The sequence below is a fragment of the Phodopus roborovskii genome, unplaced genomic scaffold, assembly GCF_943737965.1.
Source record: "Phodopus roborovskii unplaced genomic scaffold, PHOROB, whole genome shotgun sequence".
NCBI classification, from domain to species: Eukaryota; Metazoa; Chordata; class Mammalia; order Rodentia; family Cricetidae; genus Phodopus; species Phodopus roborovskii.
This window is the reverse complement of record NW_026126566.1, coordinates 2,344,531-2,372,039: the sequence shown is the minus strand read 5'-3', so window position 1 is coordinate 2,372,039 and position 27,509 is coordinate 2,344,531. Positions and strand designations below refer to the sequence as shown.

General features: G+C 38.0%; 1 protein-coding gene across 1 annotated transcript; it reads left to right on the top strand.

Moving 5' to 3' along the window:
* Positions 1-255: 255 nt before the first annotated feature.
* On the top strand, positions 256-27,509 carry Slc25a46 (solute carrier family 25 member 46). The gene is made up of 8 exons (XM_051202426.1): positions 256-644; positions 2,810-2,852; positions 4,129-4,186; positions 7,033-7,110; positions 13,201-13,301; positions 15,694-15,750; positions 18,030-18,087; positions 25,383-27,509. Exons 1-8 carry the CDS (start codon positions 362-364, stop codon positions 25,959-25,961), a joined length of 1,257 nt encoding a protein of 418 aa, XP_051058383.1. The 5' UTR covers positions 256-361; the 3' UTR covers positions 25,962-27,509.

The window sequence follows — 27,509 nt, the reverse complement described above, 5'->3', positions numbered from 1 at the left end:
TCTTGCCTTCATTCGAGGTTCCCTGGGTGAGGGGAGACAGCACGTTGCAACAGGCCGAGGTCATCCGGGGCTGCAGCACCGTGCGTGGCATCCCTGAACGCAGAGGACACACATTGCATCTTCTGGGGCCAGGCCGAGCAAGCGTCCTTCCCCTTCCAGCCTAAGACAGCTGCCGCGTCTCCTTAGCAACCAACTTGGGGCGGGGAGGAAGAGAGGCGGAATCACGTGCTCCCGGGACTTCCGGGTTCCAGCCGCGACTTCCGGTTGTCACTTTTCCTGACGCGCGGCCACTGCGGCGGGGACGCGGTGGGGGCCTGGGCTCCGTGGGCCGGCCTCTCTCGTCCTCGTCCGCCCGTCCGAGATGCATCCGCGGCGCCCTGACGGCTTCGATGGCCTGGGCTACCGGGGAGGCGTGCGGGACGATCCGGCTTTCGGCGGCCCCTTCCATGCGCGCTCCTTCGGCTCTGGGAGCGACCTGGGCCACTGGGTGACGACTCCCCCGGACATCCCGGGCAGCCGCAATCTGCACTGGGGTGAAAAGAGCCCGACCTACGGTGTGCCTTCCGCGCCCACGACGCTCGAGGGCCCCGCGGAAGAGCCCTTTCCCGGAGGCGGCGACGGCCCGCGCCAGGGCCCGAGCAGCGGTGAGGGGTGCGGGGCCCGGCCGGGCGGGTGGGCCGGCGCACTCCGGAAGCGCGGGCGCACAGGGCCCGCCTAGGTCCTTGCACACGCAACCACACCCTCTGCCCTCCTTTCGTCCTCTGCCCTGAAGCGCTCTTGTGCTCGCGATGTGTGCTCCGGGATCACCACACTAGGTGACATCTGCATAGCCTAGGATGCTTTGGTGTTTAGGGACCCAAGAATGTTACCACTGGTGTCCTGAAGCAGGGAAAAAGATCATTTACTGTTGTCAGATTCATTCTGGCAGGTGGATTTTTTTTTTTTTTTTTGATTTGGTCAATTGGCTCATATCTTTGTGTTTTGGAATGAAGCTTTGTAGCCCAGGAAGATTTGGGTTGCAACCTGGCTCTACCAATCATAAATTTATCCATTTTTCTTCTGATCCCTCGTTAAGGATTGTCGAATGACATTTTTTTTACGAGTGCTAAATAAAATGTATAACAGTATAATATTGTAAATATGCACAGTAGGATAATTATTTCCTTCACTTACCCTTTCAACATGGGAGTTCTGATGTTAGGTCCCAAATCCAAATTCGCCCTTCTCATCTTCTGACCTAAAGCCTCCATCTGCTATAGTTTGACTTATAGTTTGTCAGAGAGCTTCAGTTGCCACACTGCACGGACAACATAACGTTTAAAATATGTTTTATTCTTGATGTGAAAATAGCTGACTTCACTCTCTGGGAATAACAAATTGTATCATTAAGTATTAAACACGCTTTATGTGATCATGATACTCATTCCTTATTTTTTACTTGTACTGCAGAAATGCTTGAACTGGAAGATCCTAATATTAGTTAGTACATGAGGAGGTGAGGGAGCATCAGTGACTCATCCACAATTAAATGTTTGGCTGTTACCTCGTTTGTTTCATTGTGTTAGTGCTGGAAAACTTTTTGAGTGAAGCTCTTAAGTGAAATGATTCAGAACACAGGTATAATTGCTGTAAAGTTACTGCCTTAGGCAATGAAGTTTTTCATCTTACATCTTGATAATCCCAAGGAGGGGAATCTTGCTAACACAATCAGTTTATTTTGAAGCTATTACCAAGTGACTGAGTAAAACTTTGCAACAAGTAGAGCCTCACATAATTAACAGCATTAAGTCTTCCTACAACCTTTCCTAAATGCCATATTTTCTTTAATATTTGAGAATGATAAATATGGACATAAAAGAAAGTACTTCAGTATGACAAGAAGCTTTCTAGCTTGTACATGTCTCAAGTTGAAGCAGGTAGTTTCTTTCCTCCAGGAACATGCTTACATAGCCTATTCTTACAAGAGAATATTCTCATCATAAGGGACCATTGCTTCATTTGAAATGACAGAGGGAAGAGAGACAGAATGGTCCCTTGTGAATATTGCTATTTAATGTCTACTCCCCTGGCTAGGTCACTGTTAGGATTTTGGATTCCTTATTGAGGAGAAAGCTTCTGTTTTGACATGTGCATAGGGGTTTTCAGCTGTTAGCTGTGTTATAGAAGGGAGCAAGTATGTACCTAGGATCCCATCACATAGACTGGATTAAACAGCTGTTGGTAAACAATTTACAGTTTACGATCACAGGGAGAAGCTGTACTTAACCTATATTGATAACACTAAGTATTCTCAGATTAACAATTTGAGGTATTTTACATACAGCCATCGTCCCTCAGTAATAGTAGATGACTAATTAATTGTACAGTCAGTTTCTTAGTGTATCAGTCATGTCCATTCAAACTTTACAATGATTATAATCAGAAATTAAAACTGGCAATGCTAGATTCCATCTGTATACAAACTTGACATAGTCCATACAGGCTTTTTGGCACTTTCTAAAGGTAGTTGCCTTTGATAGTATTTAAACTTTCGAAGATTTTTTTTTCTTTTGTTTTAAACAGTTACAACTTAGAAATGTCCCAGCTTGCAAGTCCTTGTGGCAGTAATCCTTTGGAATAAAAGACAGAATTGCTCAGTAAAGAGGTCCATTCGGTGGAAGTTGCCATGAGCTCCACCAGTCACTCACTATTTAAATTGACTCCCTATCTCACATTTGAGGTTTAAATGAACAGCATGTCCCCCTGAAATTTTGGTTATCGCAGTAAATATAAATGTTGGTTATAAGTAATCTTATCCTTTTTATTTTAGAACAGTTGAATAGATTTGCTGGATTTGGTATTGGACTTGCAAGGTAATGTTTATTCTACAGATTTTTTAATTTAGAGTTTTCCCTTTCTTTATAATATTAAGTGGCTAACATTTCTTCCTTTAGGTTTTATTAACAGATTATGCACTTTGTAGGATTTGATTATTTAAAATCTATAACTTGCTGGGTAGTGGTGTACACCTTTAATCCCAGCACTCGGGGAGGCAGTGGCAGGCAGATCTCTGAGCTCCAAGCTAGCCTGCTCTACAGGCTATCTCAAAAAACTAAAAACAACAACAACAACAAAAAACAAAAACCCCAAAAGGATGGATTTATAATTTTATTTTTTCCTAGTAGAGGTTGGTACCAGTCTTTCCATTGTATAAAGAAAGTAACTTTGTAATGAGTATGGTAGTGATATTCATGAGTCAGAATAGAATAGAAAGCAATCTTCTCAAAGTGATGAGATGAGCATTCTCTCTAAACATTACAGTGGTACCCAGGTATTTTGCAGCTTAGAGACCCTTGTTTGGTGGTCAACCTCCTTTTTTGTTTTTTTGTTTCTGCTTATAATGGTCATTATAGTTTAGAACATTCATCTGTCTTATTCATGGTATTATGAAGATTCACAAATATTGTGCATTGCTTATCCTTTATACCAGAATTGCCATCATTTTTAAATAACCAGTAAAGTGAACTTATTTACATAATAAAAACTGAGGGGTTTTAGTGTCAGCATAGTCTATTTCCATTTTGCTAATCTTGTTTTAGCCTAATTCTTTATTCTTAAAGCTTAATGCCATTTTTTATAATGTGTGTGTGTGTGTGTGTGTGTGTGTGTGTGTGTGTGTGTGTGTGAATGCATATGTCACTGTTAGAGCTTAATCCACAGCTGTAAATATTTGGGGAAACATTCAGAAGAAATACTTGATACATTAAGTAGTAATTAACATTAAAAATTAACATTAAAAATCCCGTAATTTAATTTCTAGAATAAGGATCTTGAAAGCAAATGACTTTTCCTATAAGAATTTTGTTCATAGGATATTTTCTGAAAGGGAAGTTAATGAATTAGTCTTTTTCATATCAAACATACAGAGATCTAATTTTACCTTTTTGTACTATAGATAATAAATATATACAAGTTTGTGGGCCTAGATTTTATTTATATAGAATTTACTGTTTGTATTATTTGTATATGAATAGATATAAATTGCCTTAATTGTGAAAATATAAGAATAATTTCAGGTATATGTATGTTATAAATAAAATTTGTATAAAGACATATTTATATACACATATATAAATTATTTCTGTATAGTCTCTTTACAGAAAATGTACTGGCCCATCCTTGCATTGTTTTACGACGCCAATGTCAGGTAAATGTAATTTCTTGGACTTCTGAGACAAGACTAATCCTAACTAGAAGCATAGAATTCTGATAAAATGATGTGAGATCTTATACCCATTATTCTATGTGAAATGCTCCAAAACTTATAATATTTCAGTGCTTCAAGTTTTTAGTCTTAAAATCTCTTCAAAGATCTCAAAAGTTATCGGGACTCTGAAGATGTTTTGCTTACTTGTGTCTGCCAGAATTCACCATTTCAGAAATTAAAACTGATGTAATATTAATCTAACTCATTAATAATGCAGTCATCAGATTTTAACAAGTAATCTTTGCAAAAATTTATGTTTTTTTCCCCAAAATATCTGCCATATTAGGAGTGAGCTTCACATATCTGCTCCTCCAATCAATCTGTCAGAGGATATTGTTTTAAGAGAAAAAACCAAAACCAACTACAACAACAAAAATTCCCATTGATTTATAATGCATCCAAATGCATTGTAATTTATATTACATATGATTTTCTAACACTCTTTCTTGGTTATCGGAAAGATGTTGATTCTCTGAGTTATGTGTCCAGATTCTAAAACATTGAATTATAACATACCAAAATTCATCCTCATTGAAAGAGCCAGTTACCTCACAAGAAATTTTTAATCAGTATACATTCTTAATGAGATATATATTCCCCTAAGTTCTGCTTTTTACATTTTATTAAAATTTATTACTTATACAAAATAATTACATGAAATCATGACATTTTCTTACGTGTATACATGTCTTTGATGTTTCTTGTCCCCATTGCCTTCCCTTGTTCTTCCTCCCAACTTTTACTGGTCACTGTTATTCCCAAAAAGTATACTTCCTGCTTCATATTTTTTATTGTTATTGTTTCTTTAATTTACAGAACATCCTATATTCTGCAAATGAGAAATGTATGTTGTTTGTTTGAGTATGGCTTACTTTGTTTAGTCAGATTTTCAGTTCAGTGCAATGGATTTTTCTTCGTGGCTGCATAATAATAATTGTGCGCATGTGCACGTGCGCACGTGCATGTTTGTGTCTAGGCTGATTCCAAACGTTGGTTTCTGTGACTAGTGGAACAAGAAAAAGACTGCTGAGGTGTCTCTGTGCTGACTGCATCCCTCTGATAAACCCCAGGGTAGAACTGAGCAGTTGGTAGCTGTGCTTTTAGTTTTCATGAAAGACCTTTGCTGAGATTCCCACAGTGGATGCACTGATGCTCTCCTGCATTCGTTTTTGCTTTGTTTTCTTGGTGATAGCAGTTCTAATAGGGTTGAGATGAAATCTCAGTAAGGTTTTGATTTACATTTCTGTGCTATATAATAGTATTGAATCTTTTTGGCTAATAGTATTTCCTTTGCCTACTTATTGCTTGGATTGTTGGGGGTTATATATTCTGATAGTTCCGTGTCCGATGGCTCACATTATCTGTGCTCTGTGTTTACTTTGCTGATCAGGAGCTTTTTAATTTATCCTTCCTATTTGTCAATTCTTACTATTCCTGAGTTATTAGAGTCCTTTTCAGAAAGCCTTTGCCTAACCCAGGATTTTAAAGGGTAGTTTCTTTGTTTCTGTGTGTTCCTTGGCTAGAACATTTTAAATTTTACTAAGTTGTTTTTCCAATTTGTACTTCGAGGAAAGTTGAAAAAACAAAACAAAACAAACCTCTGAGGATCTTTTTTTTTTTTTTTTTTTTTTTTTTTTAACAACAAAATAAAAGACCACCACCACCACTGCCACCAAAACTACCACCAATTACACATTTGGTCTGAGAATATAGTTGAGTGGCTGAGCATATGATTGACCCTAGGTTTAAGTCTCAGTATTGCAAGGGGAAGGTGTGAGTCCTAAGTGTGAAAGTAATAGTTTGTATGAAAGTAGTAGTTTGACAGGGTATTGTAAAAAAGGGGGAAAAAAAGGTGTTCTGTGATAAAAAGAATTTTCCTTCATGAGAGCTGTCTTTATGTTCCACACAAAAATGTTAATTAGAAGGGTGGTATGTACTTATAGATCAGGTTTCATATAATTACCTTTCACCAAGATTGCATTTCTGTGAGTGTGTATAGTGAAGAATATCATAGAAAAAATACAGTTGATGCTACTGCCTTGATTCATGGTAAAGAAACAGCAGTTTTACTTACTCTTGTTTGTATACTTCTGGGATGTTATCAATACATGAAGAAGGCAAATGGTGCCTGAGTAAAACTAAGAAAATATTTTGAACTTGTTAGACCTCTGGTAAGGCATTGGATCTCTCAACAGTTATTGGCCTGTATCGCAGCAGGTTCTGTCATGTAACTTCAGTTCTTTGCAAAATAATTTTCCCACATGGCATTAAGACAGTATAATTCAGTACAAATTAATCTGTTTATACTTGTCACTGAAAAATAATGCATAGAGAAATAACTACCTGAATAGCAGTGGCAGTTATAGATGCCCCAGAACAGTGAAATTGGTTTGTATATATTTAAAATATATTTAAATTGTGATGATAAATATCGATTCAGTACACATCATTTTGAAACGTTTGGCTCATTTATGATTTGTCCACTTTTCGTAAGCTATAGTTTAAAAAAATGCTTGGCCAAAATGAGTATGAGTTTGAGGTTTAATTCCAGAGCTTAAAAACCTCACTTGTCAAATAGCAAGATCCTCTCTATAGTCTTCATCACTATGTATTTTATGTGCTACACTGCATATTGTATTTATATCACCATGTGCATAATATGGATGGTTGATTTGAAGTGCCCATTATTTGACTGTAGTACTTAACTGTTGCTTATGCTGGGTTTTAGGTTTTTATGGCCTTATTATTTCTTGACAAGACAGAAAAGATACTGTGTATTTTTACAGGTTAATTACCATGCTCGGCATTACCATCTTACTCCGTTTACAGTTATCAACATTATGTACAGCTTCAACAAAACTCAGGTGAGAATTTATTCTATTAAAGCTGTAGATTTAAATTTGTTAAGCATTAAAGTAATAATTCTTCTTTGAACCAGGTGGTGGTGGCACATGTCTTAATCCCAGCACTCAAGGGGCAGAGTCAGGTGGATCTCCAAGTTCGAGGCTAGTCTGGTATGCAGAGTGAGTTCTAGGACAGCCAGGGCTACTTAGAGAAACCCTGTCTTGGAAAAAACAAACAAACAAACAAACAAACAAAAAACAAACAAACCAAAAAAACCCAAAAAAAAAAAAAAAAAAAAAAAGAATTCTCATTTGAGTCTTCCAGGATTTCACTTAATTCAATGAATTTGCAAAGAACTATGCTAAGTCCCAAGAATTTAGCAGCAGGTATGGGCATGTTTGTACAATCAAAAGAGGTACAGTATAGTCATAGAGATAGAAATGTCAGCGGAAGATTGTGGTACAGTATGAGAATGATAAAAGTACTGATATTATATAAATGAGAGACATTATCAAAACTGATATCGTCATTAGTTTTCTTGTCACTGTAACAAAATGCCTGACACAAGCATCTAAGGAAGGAGGAGTTTGTTTTGTTCATAATTTAAAACAGTGTCATCTGTTGTGACAGAGATGTCATGGAGGCCTGGGGCTCAGGGTAGCTGACCACATTGAATCTGTAGTCGGGAAGGAGAGAAACATAAATGCTGGTACCTAGCTTATTGTCCTTTCTTTAACTCTTGTTGGTAAAGAAATGATGCTGTCAATCTTTAGGGTGGGTATTCCTCCTCATTAACATTTCTAATCTGTTTACAGTGAAGGTTGACTACCACAGGGTATGACCTGGGAAAGCTGTTGAGAAAGAGACACTGATTCACATTCTTGTATATTGTCAGAAGTCTTCTTCTTAATTAGGGGTAAAGGTTTCAGTGTTGATGTTCAAAGGCAAAAAGGCAAAGGGAGGTTACAATTTTGGGGACTAGGTGTTACTATGCACTAAATAGTACCTTGTAGCAGAGGTGGAGGGTAAGACGAAGATGAAAAAAGAGCCAGAGAAGTAACCAGCATCATAAAGGAGCTTCTGTGGCCTGCACACTTTACCCTAGAAATTACAAGAGAACCATTGCAGATGTGTCAGAGTGACAAGAGAGGTGTGAACCAATGGGTTGTTTGCATCAAAATTTAAAATTTGTGTATTTGACTTCTAAGAACTTTACTTAAATGTTATGTACATGGGTAAAAATATATATCAAGGACATCATATTGTGGTATTGCATATAATAATGAGTCAAAAAATTATAGTATCTAGCAAGAGGATACCATTAAAACAAAGATGATACATTTATGTGGTAAGATACCAGGTGACCTTTACAAATAAGAAGCTACTTCTGTGTGTACTGATAGGGGATGATCTCTGGGTTATTTCTTATGGCTCAAGATAAATATGTTAAAAATGAACAAACCAGCCAGGTGGTGGTGGTGTGCACCTTTAATCCCAGTACTGGGGAGGCAGAGGCAGGCAAATCTCTGTGAGTTAGAGGCTAATGGGGTGTACAGAGCGAGTTCCAGGATAGCCAATGGTACACAGAGAAACCCTGTCTCGAAAAAAACAAAAAAACAAAAAACAAAAAACAAAACGAAAAACCCAACAACAACCCCCCCACAAAAAACCAAACCCCACCCCCAAAAACTAACAAATAAGAACCCCAAAATAAACAAAAGAAATCAACAAATAACAACAACAAAAATGCACATAGATATTTTATTATATGCTGAGGTGTCTCTGGAGAATAGAAGAGAAAAGCCTCTGCTAAGTGTTAAAAGTAGTATTCCTGTCAGCCTGGTTCCACAGCTGCATCAGCCCCCAAATAATAAACAGAGATGCTGTATTAGATATAAAGCTGTTGGCCTGTTACTAGCGTTTCTTATGACCACCTCTGTCTTAAATATTAACCCATTTCTATTAATCTAAGTGTTTCCACATGGTCTTATCTGACCAGAGAGAGGGTCCAAACCTCTTTCTCTCAAGTCCCTACATTTTGAATCCTCCTTGTCTCCTAGTCCTGCCTATCTTGCTTTCCTATTTTTCAACAACAGTGCTTTATTCATTAACCATAAGAGAAACATATTTACAGAATGACATCTTCCATCATCTCCTCTTTTCTGTCTAAAATAAAAAGAAGGGTTTTAACTATACATATATAACAAAATGGTTATCAAATAAGAACTATAGTTAACAAATTTAGTCCATTAATATTTAGCAAGATTTAAAGAAAATACTCTATCATCTATCCTATCTTTGTGAATCTAAAGTCTTATATGTAACTTACCTTTAATCCTAACTAAGGAAAACTATAACTATAACTATCTGTCTTCAACTCCATGAAAGACCACAGAAGGATATATATAAACTCTAGAAATGACAGAGACAACTTGCTGCTTGGTCAGTCACCCAAAGTTCTTCTGTAATGTTCCATCTTCAGCCTGTAGGGCACAGTGTGTCTGGAAGACTCTTCAGCAAAGCAGGGAATTTCAAACTATCCGCCTGTATTGGCAGTTTGTCAGTCACTTTTCTCTGTGTCCTGCAGACTGTCTGGCAGACTCTTCCATGAAGCAGAAACCCTGTAGCACTGTCCACCTTGTTTCAGCAGTCACTTTCCTGTGGGTCTTGCATATCTACTTTATAAAGCATATAGTTAAACAGTCTAGATAAAATATCTTGCCCAAATGGATAGTCTTGCCATATTGGAAGTAAACTCCATAATGAGTTTCTTCTATGTCTATCTTCAATTACAAGTAGTTTTTCCTGCCGGCCTGGTCCCAGTGCCACACCAGCCCCAAATAATACACAGAGATGCTGTATTAGATATATTGCTGTTGGCCTGTCATTAGCATTACTTATTGGCTAGCTCTGTCTTAAATATTAACCCATTTCTATTAATCTAAGTATTTCCACGTGGTCATATCTTACTGGAGAGAGGATCTGGATCTCTGTTCTCTTGGTCCTACATGTTGAAACTGCTCCTACTTCTTCCTCTCTCCTTGTCTCCTAGTCCCGTCTGTCTTGCTTTCCTATTGGCCAACAGTGCTTTATCCATTAACCAGCAGTAGAAACATATTTAAAGAATGACATATCCCATCAATTTTCCTTTCTGACACAGGTGGTGTTGCTAGGAGCAGTAGCGTCTCACTGTCAAGAAAAATCCTAAACCATTTTAAATGCCATATTCTGTAGGTCTTTGAAAGGTTTGAAGAATGCTTATCCATTTGATATATATCTCTCTATATCTAGAAAGCCTAACTAACTTAACTATAAGTTTTGACTATTAGAGGTAACTATCTACAATCTATACTTAATTATACATTACATTTTTAAATGAGCTATATAAAACACAATACCTAAACAAGAGGAGAAATATACTTATCACAAAATGATCTTAAATTGTATCAATAAATGAAAATCCACTCCAAAACAAAGTATTCATTTCTATACCATAATTCCCTTTTTACCTTTAAAAAGAGATTGGTTGTGATCATTAACCATTTATAACTGCCATTTAAATGTAAACAAGCATTTGTAAACAATATTTGGGAATTTGGGCATTGTTCTTTCCAAACTGCTTCCTGCTGGTAGGGGACACTGTCTTGGGGATCCTAAGAAGACTCAGAAACCCTGGCTGTAGTGGTCTGCAAGGTTGTCTTGTTTTGCATGTTGGGTCACCTGGGACACTGCTTCAGGGGGTCTTGCTTCCTCACACCATGTCAGTCTGGAAGGAATCCACAGCTTTTCATTTTCTGTGGAAACAAAAATAGAAATTCTCTTCTCCAGTAATCTGTTCTTAGACTTAAATTTTGAAGTCAAATCATTTTTAAAATATAAATTGGATTAATTCAGCAGCATTGATAATCAAGTGTATTTTAGCAGTTGTTGTTCCTTCCTTAGCAATTGAGCAACTCAGAGACAACACAATAGCATACAGTATCCAGACTTTGTGTATTTTTATTGAGACAAATGTTTCTCTGTGTAACTTTTGCCTGCCCTGGAATTAACTCTGTATACCAGGTTCACTTTGAAATCACAGAGATCTGCTGGCCTCTGCATTCCGAGTGCTGGAAATAAAGTTGTGTGCCACCACACCAAGCTACTCTCTTTCTTTCTATTTTTTTTTTTAAACACTTTATCCTGTTTCTTTTTCTCTCCAAAGCTTATGTGTATTTTAGAACACACTGTAAACTTTTAGAGGCTTTTCTTATTCTGAATCTGTCTTTACTGTAAATCTTTATCTTTTTTCTGGCCAGGAGTCTTTTATCTGCTAAATAGCATTGCTGAAATGAAAGTCACAACTGTTTAAGCTGCCGTCTATCCAAGATGGCGAGGGTACATTTACTGCCAGTACTGAGAGCCGTGTTCACCACCTTGGTCTATGCTGCCGGCTTGGAGATGTGGTCACTGCCACATCTCGTACACACATTCAGTTGTTAGCAGGGCTTCTTAAAAGCCATGTTGTTGTTCTTCTTCTTCTTCTTTTTTTTTTTTTTTGCCACTTATGCCAAGTCAGGAAACCTCCCTTAAAGGAGCCGCACAAATCTCTGCTTGTCTTTAGTAAAACAGAGTTCAACCTAGAAAAATGCTGCTACCAAGAAGACTTGTCTCTGTTATTTTGTTTTTAAAATCCTTTCTTAAGCATTTGTTAAGTTTAAAGTGCAAGTTTTTAGTATCCATGTTGCAGGCGCCATTTTGTTATGAGCATGTTTTACTGCTAGTCTGGTCCCACAGATGGGTCAGCCCCAAATAACACACAGAGAGACTGTATTAGATATATAGCTGTTGGCCTGTTACTAGTGTTTCTTATTGACTACCTTTGTCTTAAATATTAACCCATTTCTATTAATCCAATTGTTTCCACGTGGTCTTATCTTACCGGAGAGAGGGTCCCGACCTCTTCCTCACAAGTCCCTACATCTTGACTCTCTTCCACTACATCTCCCAGAATCCTCCTTGTCTCCTAGTCCTGCCTATCTTGCTTTCCTATTTGCCAACAGTGCTTTATTCATTAACCATAAGAGAAACATATTTACAGAATGACATCTACCATCAGCTAAGGGGCTAGTATAAAAAAAAAAAAAAAAAACACATTTTTTCTCCTGATACTATATTGTTGCTTCTAATATTGATAATTTTATTTTCTCATTTGCTAATAACATAGTAACAACACTACTACTTACTATTATTGTAGAAACAGTGAACTCTTTTTTTTTTTTTTTTTTTTTTTTGGTTTTTTGAGACAGGGTTTCTCTGTGGCTTTGGAGTCTGTCCTGCAACTAGCTCTTGTAGACCAGGCTGGTCTTGAACTCACAGATGTCTGTATGCCTCTGCCTCCTGAGTGCTGGGACTAAAGGTGTGTGGCACCGCACCATCACTGCCCGGCAATAGTGAACTCTTGTAGTGTTAGATGTACATAAGTAATAACATAAGGATGGAGGAAAGAACATAGACTTATAAAAGGCTGAGATAACTTATAGAACTTTGGTTGGTTAGATAGGAAGAATGCTAAATACATGATTGGACACAAGTGTCATGAAAAGAAACAGTGTTGATGGTGTGATTGAGTGAAGTTGGGGGATAGAAAAATTGAGATACCTATAGGTCACACAAGCAGCTAGACAATAGGGAGTGGAATATGGAGATACTGGAGGTTTGTAATAAGTCATTTTGGAGCACTTAACTAGATGGAGTATTTATCTTGGTTTAAACTAGACTACCATGAAACATTAACAATTGAGGCTACTGTAGTGCCACAGGCTTATGAATCCTGGGACTTGGGAGGTTGAGGCAGGAGGATGAAGAATTCAAGGCTAGCTAGCCTCAGCTACTATAGAAGAATTTGAGGTCAGCCTGGGTTGTGTGAGAGTTCGCCTCAAGGAAACAAGGACAAACTGGTAGAAATCTACCACTGCTAGATTTAATTACAGTTCTGTAAGATTTGCATTAGAGTAATACCTTATTAGGAAATATCTGCAAAACTTCCACGATAAGTTTCATTAAGAAGTTTTATGTTTTATATTTAGACATTAACAGAACAATTTTTATTGTTTTTGTTTTGATTTTAGGGACCAAGAGCCCTATGGAAAGGAATGGGAAGCACATTTATTGTCCAGGGAGTCACACTTGGAGCAGAAGGCATAATTAGTGAATTTACACCTTTACCGAGGTACTTGTGTAGCCCTTTTGTATTAGTCTTATGTTAAATTTGTATCAAATATGTAAGCCAATGTCTAGAGTCTGAAAACTTGTCTGAAGTAGCACAATGAAGGAGGACGGTAAAGCTATCCTATTAGTTACACCTTGCTAAGTGAGTGTGTGACAGGGACTTCATGTCCTAGTGTCTGTTGAAATGTGCCTTTTATCCCTCCTGCTGTGTGTGTATCGCAAACCTCCAGCTAAGTGACAAGCAGGAGTATGTGAACAACTTCCTTAAGTAGCTCATTTGATTATAGTACATTGTGTGATTTGTGCCATAACTAAACCCCTTTCAGATGACCAGGGACACTTATCTGGAGTTATTGGCACATATTTAAAACAATAACTAAAAATTGAGAAAGAGTCTGAAATATTAGTAGGAATTGACTGGGCAGGCTGTGCAGTGGTAGCGCACACCTTTAATCCCAGCACTCAGGAGGCAGAGGCAGGCAGATCTCTGTGAGTTCGAGTCCAGCCTGATCTACAGAGCAAGTTTCAGGACAGAGGACAGACTTAGAAGCTACACAGAGAAACTCTGTCTCAAAAAAAAAAAAAAAAAAAAGGACTGGGTAGGAAAGGAGAGCCTTCCAAACAAGGCAACAGCATACCCAGTTGGTCTCACGGTACTTAGTCTCAGGGACAAAAGAACAAGCAGCTTGTGTGTGGGAGTGAAAAGAAGCCATGATGCTGTATCTTTTAAAAATGTTTTTATTTATTCTTTTGATAATTTTGTGTGGTATACAAATATCTAGGTCATATCCAACTCAAATCCTCTCCCTCGCTCCATGATTGTGTCTTTGTAATGGCTTATTCTCTGTGGACCTGAAATCAAACATTTTTATCTGTTTCTTGATGTGTTTTGACCAAGGGTATTCCCAGGAAGTAGTGTGAAAGTATTGCTTCAGACTGGTTTGTAGAGGGCTCATGTATTAACCACATTGGGACTGTTCTGAGTTATGGAACGGAACAGAAAGTGCTGAGTTAGGAAGATATGCTCGGTGTAATCAATGGTAGCTGCTGTTAGGTTGGAAGTGGGAGGACTATCAGGAAGTGAGTTGCCAGTAGTGGCTGAGCGATTGTTTGTTTTTTAATGAGAATGATAAGAAAGGTGGAGAATTCAGTGAGAATAGGTTACTGCCTAGTCAATTCTTACGCATAATTCAGACTCTACAACAAAGATATGATAGACAGTAGTGAGAGACTGTAATTTGTTAGGCACTCTTTAGCATGGCCAGTTTCCCATTTTAAGTACTGTATTTTTCTGCATGAACTCATGGATAGTGTTAAAGTCTTTGAATAGTTGTTGTTTATTTATCTAAAGTTAGCCCTTAGGATACATTATTTTGCATTGTTAAGAAAGGGAGTCAATTGAAGGTCTGACCACTAGCATTGCATACATACTCAATATTAGGATATGTTTGTAAGGGAAGGAAACAATGTCAAGAAGCTAGAGCCAACTTTTTCCAATGTATTTACTTCCAAGGAATTGTGTATTTTCAGAAGTTCTTTAATACAGCTTTGCAAAGGCTAGGAACATGTGGCCAGCTAAGTTTCTTGACTCATACTCTAAAGATTGAGTATCTATGCTTGGCTAACTTAGCTATTACTGCTTTTAATGTCACAGAGTGCATTTGAAAGTACATATGTGCCAGACCTTGTGTTTTTGAGGTGTCCCCCAAACACAAAGATCTATAAAAAGATAACAAAGTGCAGGACATTCAGTTTAGTAGTGTGGTAAGAATTCAGTACCTGCAATGATAATAGTTGTGGTTTGGTTTCTGAAACTTAAGTTTCTGAACTGTAGGCAAACAACTGAAAGCTTGATATAAGGGGAGAGATGAAGAGATGAAGAAATTGGAATGGACAGACTTGTTCATAAGCCCAAGCCACATTCATTATCAAAGCAATGGCCCCACTTCTCAGAGAGAAATGGGCTATCTCTCCTGAACACATCTGGTCCTAGCATTTCTGATAGAGAACACTACCCTGTGCTTTGTTAGTAAGCAGGGTGTACATGCTGGTGCTCAGCTAACTTTCTTCTTTTCATTTTGTCCATGAATCCACCCATGTGTGAAACTTCCTCACAGACATGCCTGGAGGCTTGTCTCCTAGGTCTTCTGTCTCTCACACAGTAGTGGCCATCATGCAGGCAGTAAGAGCTTTCCCCCTGCAGCCCCCTCGGCAGCACACACACAGTGGCTTTGTTTCTCCTTTTAAACCACTCCAGGTGTCAGAATCATGTCCAGAAGGAAAATCTTTTCTATAGATTAAAACAAAAACAGAAGTTTATTAGTTTAAAAAAATAACTCAAAAATATTTAAAATAACAGTTTTTGTTTATGTACATTTATTTTTAAATTTTAGGGAAGTTTCACACAAATGGAATCCTAAACTAATAGGTGAACACCTTCTCCTGAAATGGTAAGTTTTACAATGCCATTGTTACTAGAAAATTCTATTAGCTTTTTTAGTGTCAGAATTGAAAAAAAAAAACAAACACATATACATAGTATAGTGAAGGAAGTTAGAATAATAGGAATGGACTGTTACAGAACAAGTAACAAGCTTAGGGTAACATCCTGAAATACATATGCTGTTTAAAAGGATTCTTAGGCATTTGAAAGGTGAAACTTTTTTTCTCTTAAATTACTTTTTCTCTCTTTCCTTTTTATTTATTTATTTATTTATTTATTTACTTATTTGTTTTGTTTTTTTTGAGACAGGGTTTCTCCGTGGGTTTGAAGGCTGTCCTGGAGCTAGCTCTTGTAGACTAGGCTGGTCTCGAACTCACAGAGGTCCACCTGCCTGTGCCTCTCGAGTGCTGGGATTAAAGGCATGCGCCACTATTGCCCAGCTGAATTACTTTTTCTTTTGTTCATTTTTGGGAGTGGGATGGGGTAGAACATGTGTGTTTGTGTGTTTGGGTGTACTTGTGTGCACATGTCTCCTCATACACCATCAACCTTGTGTTTTGTTTTTAAGGTGGATTTTTGTTTTTTAGATTTTAATATAATTTTATCGTCCCACCTTTGCTTTTTCTTCAACTCTTCCCATGTAACCCTCGCCTTGCTCTCATTCAAATTCATGGCCTTGTTTTCTTTAATTGTTGTTGCTTGGTGTATGTGTGTGTTTCTAAATGTACAAATACAACCTTCTTGATTCATATAATGTTACTGTATGTATATGTTTTTAGGGATAGTCATTTGGTATTGGATAATCAGTTGGAGTGTGGTCTAGGGTTACTGATTTAGGCTGGGTAGCAAGGAAGCCTCTGGGATATACCTGTTTCTACCTACTTAGCTCTGATATTACAAGTGCATGCCACTGTGTCCAACCTTATACATGGATGCTTGGGATCACTTGGGTCCTCATGCCTGCATGACAAGCACTTCACCACCTGAGATCTCCCCAGTTCCTTGACCAAGCTTAAAAATAGATAGATAGATAGATAGATAGATAGATAGATAGATAGATATTACTACTCTGTCTTGAACATCCCTGAGCCAAACATCTGAAATACAAAATGCATCAAACTCTGAAGAATTTGGACACCAACACATGTCAATTGTTTTGAATATCTCTAACCTGATCCTATTTAATTAGGGGTGGGGTGTCCAAATGTAGCCATAAAGAAAAGACTATGTAAAAACACTGTCAAGCTTTGTGGGTAAAATGAGTATAACACATGAATAACTGTATCTAGACTTGGGTCCCATCCTCAAGACATCTAATAGTTATATACAGATGTCCCCAAGTCTGAAACACATCTGATCTAAGCATTTCTGATAGAAGGGACACTAAACCTTTGTCTTATTATTAGTCAGAAGTATGGATGTATAGAGTTTGTGAAGAGCTAGCTCAAAATGATAGTCACATTACAGTGTAGTCCAAAGGCACCTGGTGAGTTTATATCAGTGACTATTTTACAGAAGTTTATTTATTTATTTTTTAAAAATTGTGAAATGGAAATTCCTCTAGCTTGCTGTCTGTCTCTGTGGGACAGTATAGCGTATAATTTCTTACTGATGTTCCATTCACCTCAGAGGCCAGTACTGATGAGGACCTGGCTCCTAAGGGTGTTGGTTAGGTTAGTCCTACCCTTGAAATGATTTTAAGTAAATATACTTCGCAGGCTTGCAAAGTTGTGATGTTAATAAATTGAGGAAACAACTTTGGGAAGCGGGATAGTATTATTTTTCTTAATAAAAGGGAACTTTGCTCACAGTTGAAAGCTGTCTTAGTTCTGCTGATAGGGAATGTAGAAGTAGAAGGAGGAGATAATAGGATAATAGCAAAAATTACTCTTGTTCAGATATTACTAAAACACCAGACTTTGGGATAGTTGTTTATCCAAAAGGTACAGAAACAGATTTCAGGCAGCACTAGGTATGTAGGTAGATGTTCAGTTAGTCAGTCATACATGAGCCTGCATTCTGCTAAAGGTATAATCTAGGTTTTTTCCCCAGATTATCTCTATATTATTATCATTACTTTTTAATTTCTATCTCTGTTCAATAAAGTACTCTGTGTTTCAGCATTCTGAATTAGTATCACTAGTTCCAAAGTATGATTGAAAAATTAAAAAAAAATCATTTTGAGCTTGAATGTAAATTTAGGTGAATACATTAAAACAGATTGTAAAATTTCATTATAATCATCTTATTTTTGCTGTTCTGATAGTGTTTGGTTTATTTCTGCAGCCTAACATATGTGGTGGCCATGCCTTTTTACTCAGCAAGTCTGATTGAAACAGTACAGGTGAGCTGCTCTTTTCTTGCAACTTTTTTGTTATGAACTTTTAGAATATTCAGTTTACTGTGTATGTCTGATTTTAAATGTTTGCTTTACAGATACATACATTTATCATATATTATTACCACTGATATAATATTTCTATTGCAAATTTGGGTCACACGGTTTTAATTATATTTCTCCCTTCTATACACAACTATACTCTTCATTCTGGTATACTAAAGCCCTAACTATGACTTGTTCTGAATATTAAATTCTCTTTCAAGGTGTAAGAACAATTTAAAATGCTTATGGCTTATCATTACATTAATAATTGTGTGAGCATGAGAAATAATCATCTTGACAGTCAGTAGGTGGCGCTCTATGTAATATACTAACAGCATTATTTTTTAGTTAATTAATTTATTTTTCTTATTTTACATATTGATCTCAGTTCCCTCTCCATTCCTCCCTCTCTTCTTCCTCATTCTCATGCCCCAGACCCTCCTCCCATCCCATTCCCTCCCTCCACTCCACTGGGAGGGTGGTGCCTTCCAGGAGGGGTCATCTAAATCTGTCAAGTCATTTGGAGTAGGGACTAGGACTTCTCTCCTGTCTCTAGGTTAAGGGAGTATCCCTCCATGGGGAATGTGCTTCTAATGTCCCTTTGTGCACCAGGGAACATCCTGGTTCCACTGTCAGAGGTCCCTTAGACTGCCCAGGCCTTTTAATTGAGACCCACGTTCAGGGAGTCTGAGTCTGTCCAATGCTGGATTCCCAGCTATCAGTCTGGGGGCCCATTAGCTCCTCCTTGTTCAGGTCAGCTGTCTCTGTGGTTTCTGTAGCCTGGTCTTGTCCTCCCTCTCTGCATCTTGATTCCAGTTTGGCTCAGTGTTTAGCTGTGGGTGTCTGCTTCTGTTTCCATCATCTACTAGATGAGGGCACTATGATGGTGGATAAGTTAATAATCAACATCATTATCTGGGGAGGGCATTTATGGCAACCTTTCCACTGTTGCTCAAATTGTTAGTTGGGGTCAGTCTTGTAGATCTCTGGACATTTCTCTAGAGTCAGTTTTCTCTTCAAACCACTAATGGCTCCCTCTTTTATGGTATCTCTCTCTCTCTCTTTCTCTCATCTATTCCTCCCCTGACTCAATCTTCCTAGTCCCACGTGCTTTCCTCTCCTTCCCTTCCCTTCTCTTTCTCCTAGCTCTCTCTCCACTCACTGCCCCCCCTCCCAATATGCTCAGGAAGTCTTGTCCCTTTCCCCTTCTGTGAGGGACCTTATATGAATCTCTTAGATTCCTCCTTGTATCCTACTTTCTCTGGCGGTGTGAATTATAGGCTGGTGATCCTTTGCTCTATGTCTAAAATGCATGAGTGAGTATAAACCATGTTCCTCTTTTTGTGACTGGGTTACCTCATTCAGGATGGTTTCTTCAAGTTCCATCTATTTGCCTGCATATTTCCAGATTCCATTGTTTTTTCCCCGAAGAGTAGTATTCCATTGTGTAAATGTGCCACATCTTCTATATCCATTCTTCAGTTGAGGGTCATCTAGGTTTCTTCCAGGTTCTTGCTATTACAAATAATGCTGCTAGGAATGTAGTTGAACACATGTCTTTGTTGCATGGATGTGGATCATTTGGGTATATGCCTAAGAGTGGGATTGCCAGGTCCTGTGGTAGACTGATTCCCATTTCCCTGAGGAACTGCCATACTGATCTCCAGAATGGCTGTACAAGTTTGCACTGCCACCAGCAGTGGAGGAGTGTTCCCCTTTCTCCACATCCTTTCCAGCATAAGTTGTCATTGCTGTTTCTAGTTTTAGCCATTCTGGCAGGAGTAAGATGGTATCTCAAAGTTTTTTGATTTGCATTTCCCTGATAGCTAAGGATGTTGAGCACTTTCTTAAGTGTCTTTCAGCCTTTTTGATTTCCTCTATTGAGAGTCCTTTGCTTTACAGAAGCTTCTAAGTTTGAGGAGGTCCCATTTATTAATTGTTGATCTCAGTGTCTGTGCTACTGGAGTTATGTTCAGGAAGCAGTCTTCCTGTACCAATAATCTGTTCAAGGGTACCTCCTACTTTCTCTTCTAAGAGGTTCAGTGTGGCTGGATTTATGTTTGATCTATTTGGACTTGAGTTTTGTGCATGGCGACAGACGTGGGTCTATCTGCACTCTTGTACACACCATCATCCAATTGTCCTAGCACCATTTGTTGAAGATGCTTTCCTCACCCCATTGTATACTTTTAGCTAACAGCACAGTACCAGGTTTTCTTGTTTTACTGTTTCTAACCACACGGTGGCACTTGAAGCACATTGAATTAAGTTTTGTAGCCTCACTATCTTCTACAGGCAAAACTGTCAGGTGAAAGTGATCACTAATTAAGGGAAAGCCTGCTTGCAGCCCAATTGTCTGGAGCTGTTTTTCAACTGAAGCCTCCTCCCCCCCACCCCCAGATGATTATAACCTGTGTCAAGTTGAGAGAAAACCAGTCATCGCCTACTCTTGCATTTTTAGGGGGAGGGAGGTTACTTAGGGTGGAAACCAAAGCCTTGCATACATTGAACACGTGATCTATCTCTGATTTCCTTTACCTACCATCTCAGTTATACTTTTGGCCCCTACCCTTGCATTTTGATGAAATATCAGAAAATGAATCTGCTTTGTTGTAGATGCAACACATTTCTTTCTATATGCATTTCATTGTTTAAATATTTGGTATTTTTGTGATTTATACTTTGGAATAACTGAAAATAAATTCCAGGGTAGTTCAAGTCATATAAGTTCTTCAAAAGAATTGCACAGATGAAGAAGGATACAAAGAATTAACCTAATCCTTTCTTTGGCACACACCCAAAATCCCAGCACCTGAGAGGTAGGCAGGAGGATGGCTGGAAATTCCAGGACAGCATGGGCTGTAGTGAGACGCTGTCTCAAAGACACAGAGAAGAGTGGCCAGATGAGGTGATGCCAGCCTCGCCTGATGACAAGTCCAATCCCAAGAACCGTCATGGTGGAAAGAAAGAACAAACTCCTACATGTTGACACTAACATCCACGTGTGTATGTTGCAAATAAATGAATAAATAAGTAAATCCTTTTTTAAAAAGGCAGAGGAGAAAAGAAAGAAAGAAATGTGTGTAAATTACAGTTTTAAGGGCAGAGATTTTGTCCTCCCCTATTTTGTCTTGACTTCTAGGATGCTTTATTATACTGATTTTCTTTTCATATTTTCATATTTCTTTCCAGATGGAAAGCTTATGTTTAACTATCATCTCCCTTTTGAAAATTTAATGCATCTCTTTCAAACTACCTCTTGTGGGTCTTCAGGTTAATCACTGACAATGTTTTCTCATTTTCCCTCCACTTTTGATGTTTTTCTATAATCGAAAGTTTAGTTCATTTACTAAAGGTCATTCAACACTTAGAAAAAAAACCAAGAAAGCGCTTGTACAGCTTGTCTTCTGTTACCATGTTGGACGTCACCAATACTTCCCCACCTGTGTCAGTGTGTGCTCTATAAGTTGCTTGTTGGGCCAGCCTTGCCTTTCTGGTTTTTGTTTTGTTTTCTTTTCTCTTAATTTGCTGTCCCCACTACATCATTAGTCTGTGAATTTGCTGTGGTTGTTAGAACTAACTTTGGTTAACTGAAACTAACATTTTATGACTCCAGCATATTTGCCTATCTTCTTGCGTTTTGGTGGTGTGTGTAGTTTACAGAGTTAGAAGCCTATGAGGTAGTGTCATTTTAAAGATTAGAAAAACTATCAGAAGGATAATAATTTAAGATGAAGTAACTAAGCAACATGTTATATCAGGAAAGATGTTTTAGTATGAGACAGACTTGCCATAGTCACATTAGTCTACTTAAGTTAGGCAGTTTTTTTAAATTGTAATTTTATCTTCCATAGAATAACTTTGTAAGTTCCCAGATTGCAGCAATAATTTGTCTCTGTGTCCTTTTTTGCTTGTCTCTGTTTGTAGGAAGCACATCTTAGCTTTAAAGATGAGCACCACTTTAGAATAAATTATAGACAAAAACACTCTGATCAAATGGGTATAGGAAACAAGCAAGTATCACTATTCTAACATTTAACAAAGTAAACTTCAAATTAAAACTAATATGAAGAGATAAAGCGGGAAACTTCTTTCTAATCACGGAAACAGTTACCAAAGAGCACGTTACTGTCCTAAACATATATGCACCAAACTCTGGGGAATCCAATTGCATAAAAAATATACAACTGTATTTAAAAACAGATTGACATCAATCCATTAACGATAGGCAATTTCAATACCCCTCTTTCTCCAAGGTAGGTAAGTCATCTGGATAAAAAACTAATAGTGGAATATCACAATTAATTGACATCATACATCAAATGGCTTAACTGATGTCTACAGTATATTCCACCCAAACTCCAAACAGTCTACACAATAGCACAACAGCACAGGGAAGCGTTTCTAAAACAGACCACATCCTGGGACACACAAAACAAATCTTTACAAATTCAAAAAGACTGAATCTTTCCTTGTATCTAATCTGCCCATAATGCCATACAACTTAAAAATTAACATCAAATAAATTTTTAGTAAATATACACTCATGGAGATTAAACAATTCATTAGTAAATGATGAAGAATGTGTGGGTCAAAGACAAAATCAAGAAATAAAATTTCCAGCAACTTGTTCTGTTCAGTCTGTCTTTTGATTGGAGAATTGAGGCCATGATATTTAGTTAATATTAACACGGGTGTCTTAGTTGTGGTTGCTGTGTTGTTGAGTTTGGGTGGTGTTCATGTTCTCAGTATTTTAATAATTATGGCTTTGTATTTCCTTCTATAATCTCTCTGCTATGCTCATTTTTCTCTTCAGCCTGAAATACTGTGTCTTAGTTACTGTTCTATTGCTGTGAGGTGACACTGTGACCAAGGCAACATATAGAAGAAAGCATTTAATTGGGGCTGGCTTAAGTTTCAGAGGACTAGTTCATGATCAGTATGGCAGGAGGCAGACAGGTGTGTTGCTGGAGCAGTAGCTGAGAGCTTTGCATTCTGATTTGTAGGCAGGACACACACACACACACACACACACACACACAGACACAGAGAGAGAGAGAGAGAGAGAGAGAGAGAGAGAGAGAGAGAGAGAGAGAGAGAGAATAGAGGGAGGAGAGAGAGAGACACTGAGTCTGGCATGGGCCACACATCCTAATCTTCACCAGATGAGCTTATGGGAGCCAGTCTCATTCAAATCAACACATATCACTTCCTTATTTTATTTATTTATTTATTTATTTATTTATTTATTTATTAGATTTGACTTGTTGGATATAAATTTTTAATCGTGGAAAGTTTTTCTTTCATCAATTATGGCAGAAAGTTTTTCTGGGTATATTAATGTAGGTTGGCCATCATAGTCTTTTAAGACTGGGAATATATTGCTCCAGAGTGGCTTTTAAAGAATTTTCACTGGGCTATTATTCTGATGGGTTTTCCTTTATACATGATTTGCATTTTTCTGTTATAGCTTTTAATACACTTTCTTTGTTATGCATCTTCTCTATTAACTAATTTTCTTTTCTCCTCTTGTCTATTTGGTATTCTGTGTGTATATGAGTGCCTGTCCTTAGTTTAGGGAAGTTTTCTTCTGTGATTTTGTTGAAGATCAGTTCTATGCCTTTGACTTGAGATTCCTTTTTCATCTGTGCCTATAATTCATTGGTTTGTTTTGTTTCATGGTGTCCCACATTCCTGGTATGATTATTCCCTGTATGTAAAAATAAATTTCATGTTCTATTATTTGGCCTAGATCCTATACTTTATTTTTGAGTTCTGATATTCTGTGTTCTATCTGATTCACTCTATTTGTAAGGCTTTCCTGAGGGTTTTCTGGTTGGGAAATTGGGGTTTTCAATTCCATCTTCTTCTCAGTTTGAGCCCTTTTCAGTGTTTCTATCTCCTTTTTGAATTTCATTATTACGTCTTCATCATTTCTGTTAGCCTTATGTTTGTGTTTCTTAGCCATCACTTGAACGTTTAATTCTCTTTAAGTTTTCTCCTTAATTTCACTGAGCTGTTTCTTTGTGTCTTCTTTAAACTCCAAAATCTTCGATGAATTTTATGATTGTTTTTTTAAATTTTGTGTCCTTGGGTATATCTAGGTAATTCACATTGTCAAATATTTCTATAGGACAGGTGGGCTTTGGAAAGAAGATACTGTCTCTATCTTTCATATTACTGGAATTTTTTTGCAGTGAGATCTGGTCATATTGCTTCTTTGTTAGCTTAAACTCTGATATGGACAGAGTGGGTTGAGGTAAAAGAGATGATGTGGGGCAGGTTTGGACTAGAGGTTGGTAGTAGCTTGGGTGGAATGGAGTTGGGTGGACAGAAGAGACTGGGCTGGTGTGCAGGATGTGCTTCTTGGTCCAAGCTTGGAGTGTGGCATTGAAAAAGTTTTTAATATGGCATTGAAGGGTCCTGAGAGTGTGGGGGGGAGGAGTAGATAGGTAAAGGGGGTCCTGGCCAAAGCCCAGCGATCTTTTGTGGTGCAGGTAGGGCAGGCTAGATATGGCCAGCTGGAGAGAAGGTGTGCATGGGAGGTCAGGAAGAGGCCAGGGGTAGACTCTGGAGAAGATGTGGAAAGTCTGGCTGGGTGGAGAAGGTTGGGCACGGCATGGAAGGTGGTTGCAGGTAGGGTGGGTACTGGCAGAAGTTCAGAGGCTGGTTGCATTTCAGCCAGGACTGGTCATCCTAGGCCAGGGCACTGGTTTTAGGAATCCAGTCTAAATTTGATAGGTTGTGGAGAAGGCCTCAATGGGGAGATGAGGGAGATTCACTGGGTCAGACACTGGGAAAGGAAGTGGGAAGGGTCTGGGTTGGGTGGTTTGATGAGGAGCTGAAGGACTTTGTAGGTGATTGCAGGTAGATGTCCTACTCATTGTTGTGTCTTTCTGATATTTCCTTTGAAAAATGAATCTAATGCTAATCTAATCTCATAGCTGAAGTTGGCAAATCATGGCTGTTTGCCTACATTTGTCAATACATTTCTCAAAGGGACTTAATAACAGTACTTTCCATGGCAATTTTTAAACATGTTAGGTTGATGGGCATTGACTGCTTTGCTCTTCCAGAGAATCAGGGTTCAATTCTCAGCACTCCAGTTCCAGGAGATCTGATAGCCTCTTCTGGATTCCGCAGGTACTGCATGTACATGGATACACATGCAGGCCAATCAGCCATACACATGCAACAAATACATCTTTTTTTTTTTTTAAAATAAAATTGTGCCTTTTCCATCACTTTTGTTTCAGAGTGAGATAATCCGAGATAATACCGGCATCCTGGAATGCATTAAAGAAGGGATTGGAAGGGTGATAGGCCTGGGAGTGCCTCATAGCAAGCGCCTTCTTCCGCTGTTCTCCTTGATCTTCCCCACAGTGCTGCATGGAGTTCTTCATTACATCATCAGCTCCATCGTTCAGAAGATTGTCCTCCTAATTCTGAAGAGAAAGACCTATAACAGCCACCTAGTTGAGAGCACCAGTCCCATGCAGAGTATGTTGGATGCTTACTTTCCAGAACTTATTGCTAACTTTGCTGCCAGCCTTTGCTCTGACGTTATACTTTATCCATTGGAAACTGTTCTGCATCGCCTTCATATTCAAGGAACACGCACAATAATTGACAATACAGACCTTGGCTATGAAGTACTTCCAATTAATACTCAGTATGAGGGAATGAGAGACTGTATAAATACCATTAAGCAGGAGGAAGGAGTGTTTGGTTTTTATAAAGGGTTTGGTGCTGTTATAATACAGTATACATTGCATGCAGCCATCTTACAGATTACCAAAATTATTTACTCCACTCTTCTTCAGAATAGCATTTGAGATTTAGGTTCTATCATTGGCTGATCCAAAAGAAGTGGTCTGGATAATTTGCTCTGAAATTGTAAGTAATGAAGGTAAAATGCTGGGTGGAAAGAAATGGACTGTGAATTGAGACTGATGGAAGAGCTTGTGCTGATTATACTGACTTCTCATTTTTCTTAAGGCATAAAAATAGATATATAGCTATATAAATAATACTGGATCAAAACCTTTCCAAAATTGAAAACTCAATAAAGGTAATACTTTAAATGTAAAATGTAAAATTACATTTTGGTATAGCACTCATGCTGAAGTAAATTGATCCTGGGTAGAAGCAAAAATGTATCAAGTATAAAATGAAATCGCAATGACTTGAATCTGTTTTATTGACCTTAATATTTGTTATATGTTTGTTTAACCTGGATTCGGATCAGTGTGTTAATTCTTAATGCAGTGTATAGTATTGGGTTTTTACTTTTAATCAAATAGATTACATCATCATTGAAAAAACTAAAAATAGACTTGGCACTCTGTATGCAGGGGTTGAAGGCTTTTCACTTGTATGTAACCCTCTTATTTGCTGTATATATTTATTATATGGACCCATTTGTGTGTGTACATGTAACTTGGGATTCCCTTTATCCCTGCAAGTTCTTGTAGACCAGCTGATTGCATCAAATGAAGGGGGAAACCTGCTTGTCCATCACAAGTAAGACGTCAAGACACCAGGAAATAGCTTTCTTGTCTGTATCACACCCAGCATTGCAGTGCCAGAAACTTGAAATTTTTCATAAGCTTTGATGTTTGGATTATCAGATGATTTTAGAGCCACTTTTAAAGATACCTAACAATCATGGCAGCCATTACTGTCCCCACATTTACCTAAAGGAGCCTCACTTGTCTTTCATTTCTAAAAGAACTTAGAGGGGACAAAATTAAAGTTCACCTGGGAATTTGTGCTTGTTGTTCACCATAAATAATGACTGCAATGTTTCTTTCTTTGTGTGTGTGTGTGTGTGTGTGTGTGTGTGTGTGTGTAATTTTATTCTCCAAATGAGCTACCTTGGATATAAAAATGAGACATCCTGATATCCTTGTTACTTTTTATTTAAACTTGCTTGGTTAAGTACTGAAGAAAAATACAAACTTCATAGGAAATTTGCTCTTATGTTTTACGAAGGAAAGGGAGAGTCAGTATATTCCAACAAAAGAAACGTGTTAGTCAGTTTAATAAAGTTCCTATGGTGGATTAGACTTTGTAATGAAGTGATGTATAGTTCACTGATCATTCATGCAACATTTAATGTTTCATTTCTTCCTGAGTATGATCAAATTTACAAACACTCAGTGTCTGCAGATGTTGCCCAACCTAGCATGCATGCAAACTAAAACTGGTGTTACATGTTAACCATCGCAGAGAGTGTTACTGCGACAGATAAGAGCTTAACATGGACAAAGAATAGCATGAAGTAATGTGTAAGTGAGTAGCTGTCCTTACCCTATGTTACTGAAGTAATGTTGTCCACTGTTCAGTTCCTCAAAAAGGGAAAATAAATGCTATTGATCACA

What these genes read in the sequence shown, in the direction of transcription:
- Slc25a46 (XM_051202426.1), top strand. Translation starts at nt 362, where the DNA reads ATGCATCCGCGGCGCCCTGACGGCTTCGATGGCCTGGGCTACCGGGGA. An exon ending in GCGCCAGGGCCCGAGCAGCG is followed by an intron (nt 645 to 2,809) that starts GTGAGGGGTGCG and finishes TTTTTATTTTAG; the next exon opens with AACAGTTGAATAGATTTGCT. An exon ending in GTCTGATTGAAACAGTACAG is followed by an intron (nt 18,088 to 25,382) that starts GTGAGCTGCTCT and finishes CTTTTGTTTCAG; the next exon opens with AGTGAGATAATCCGAGATAA.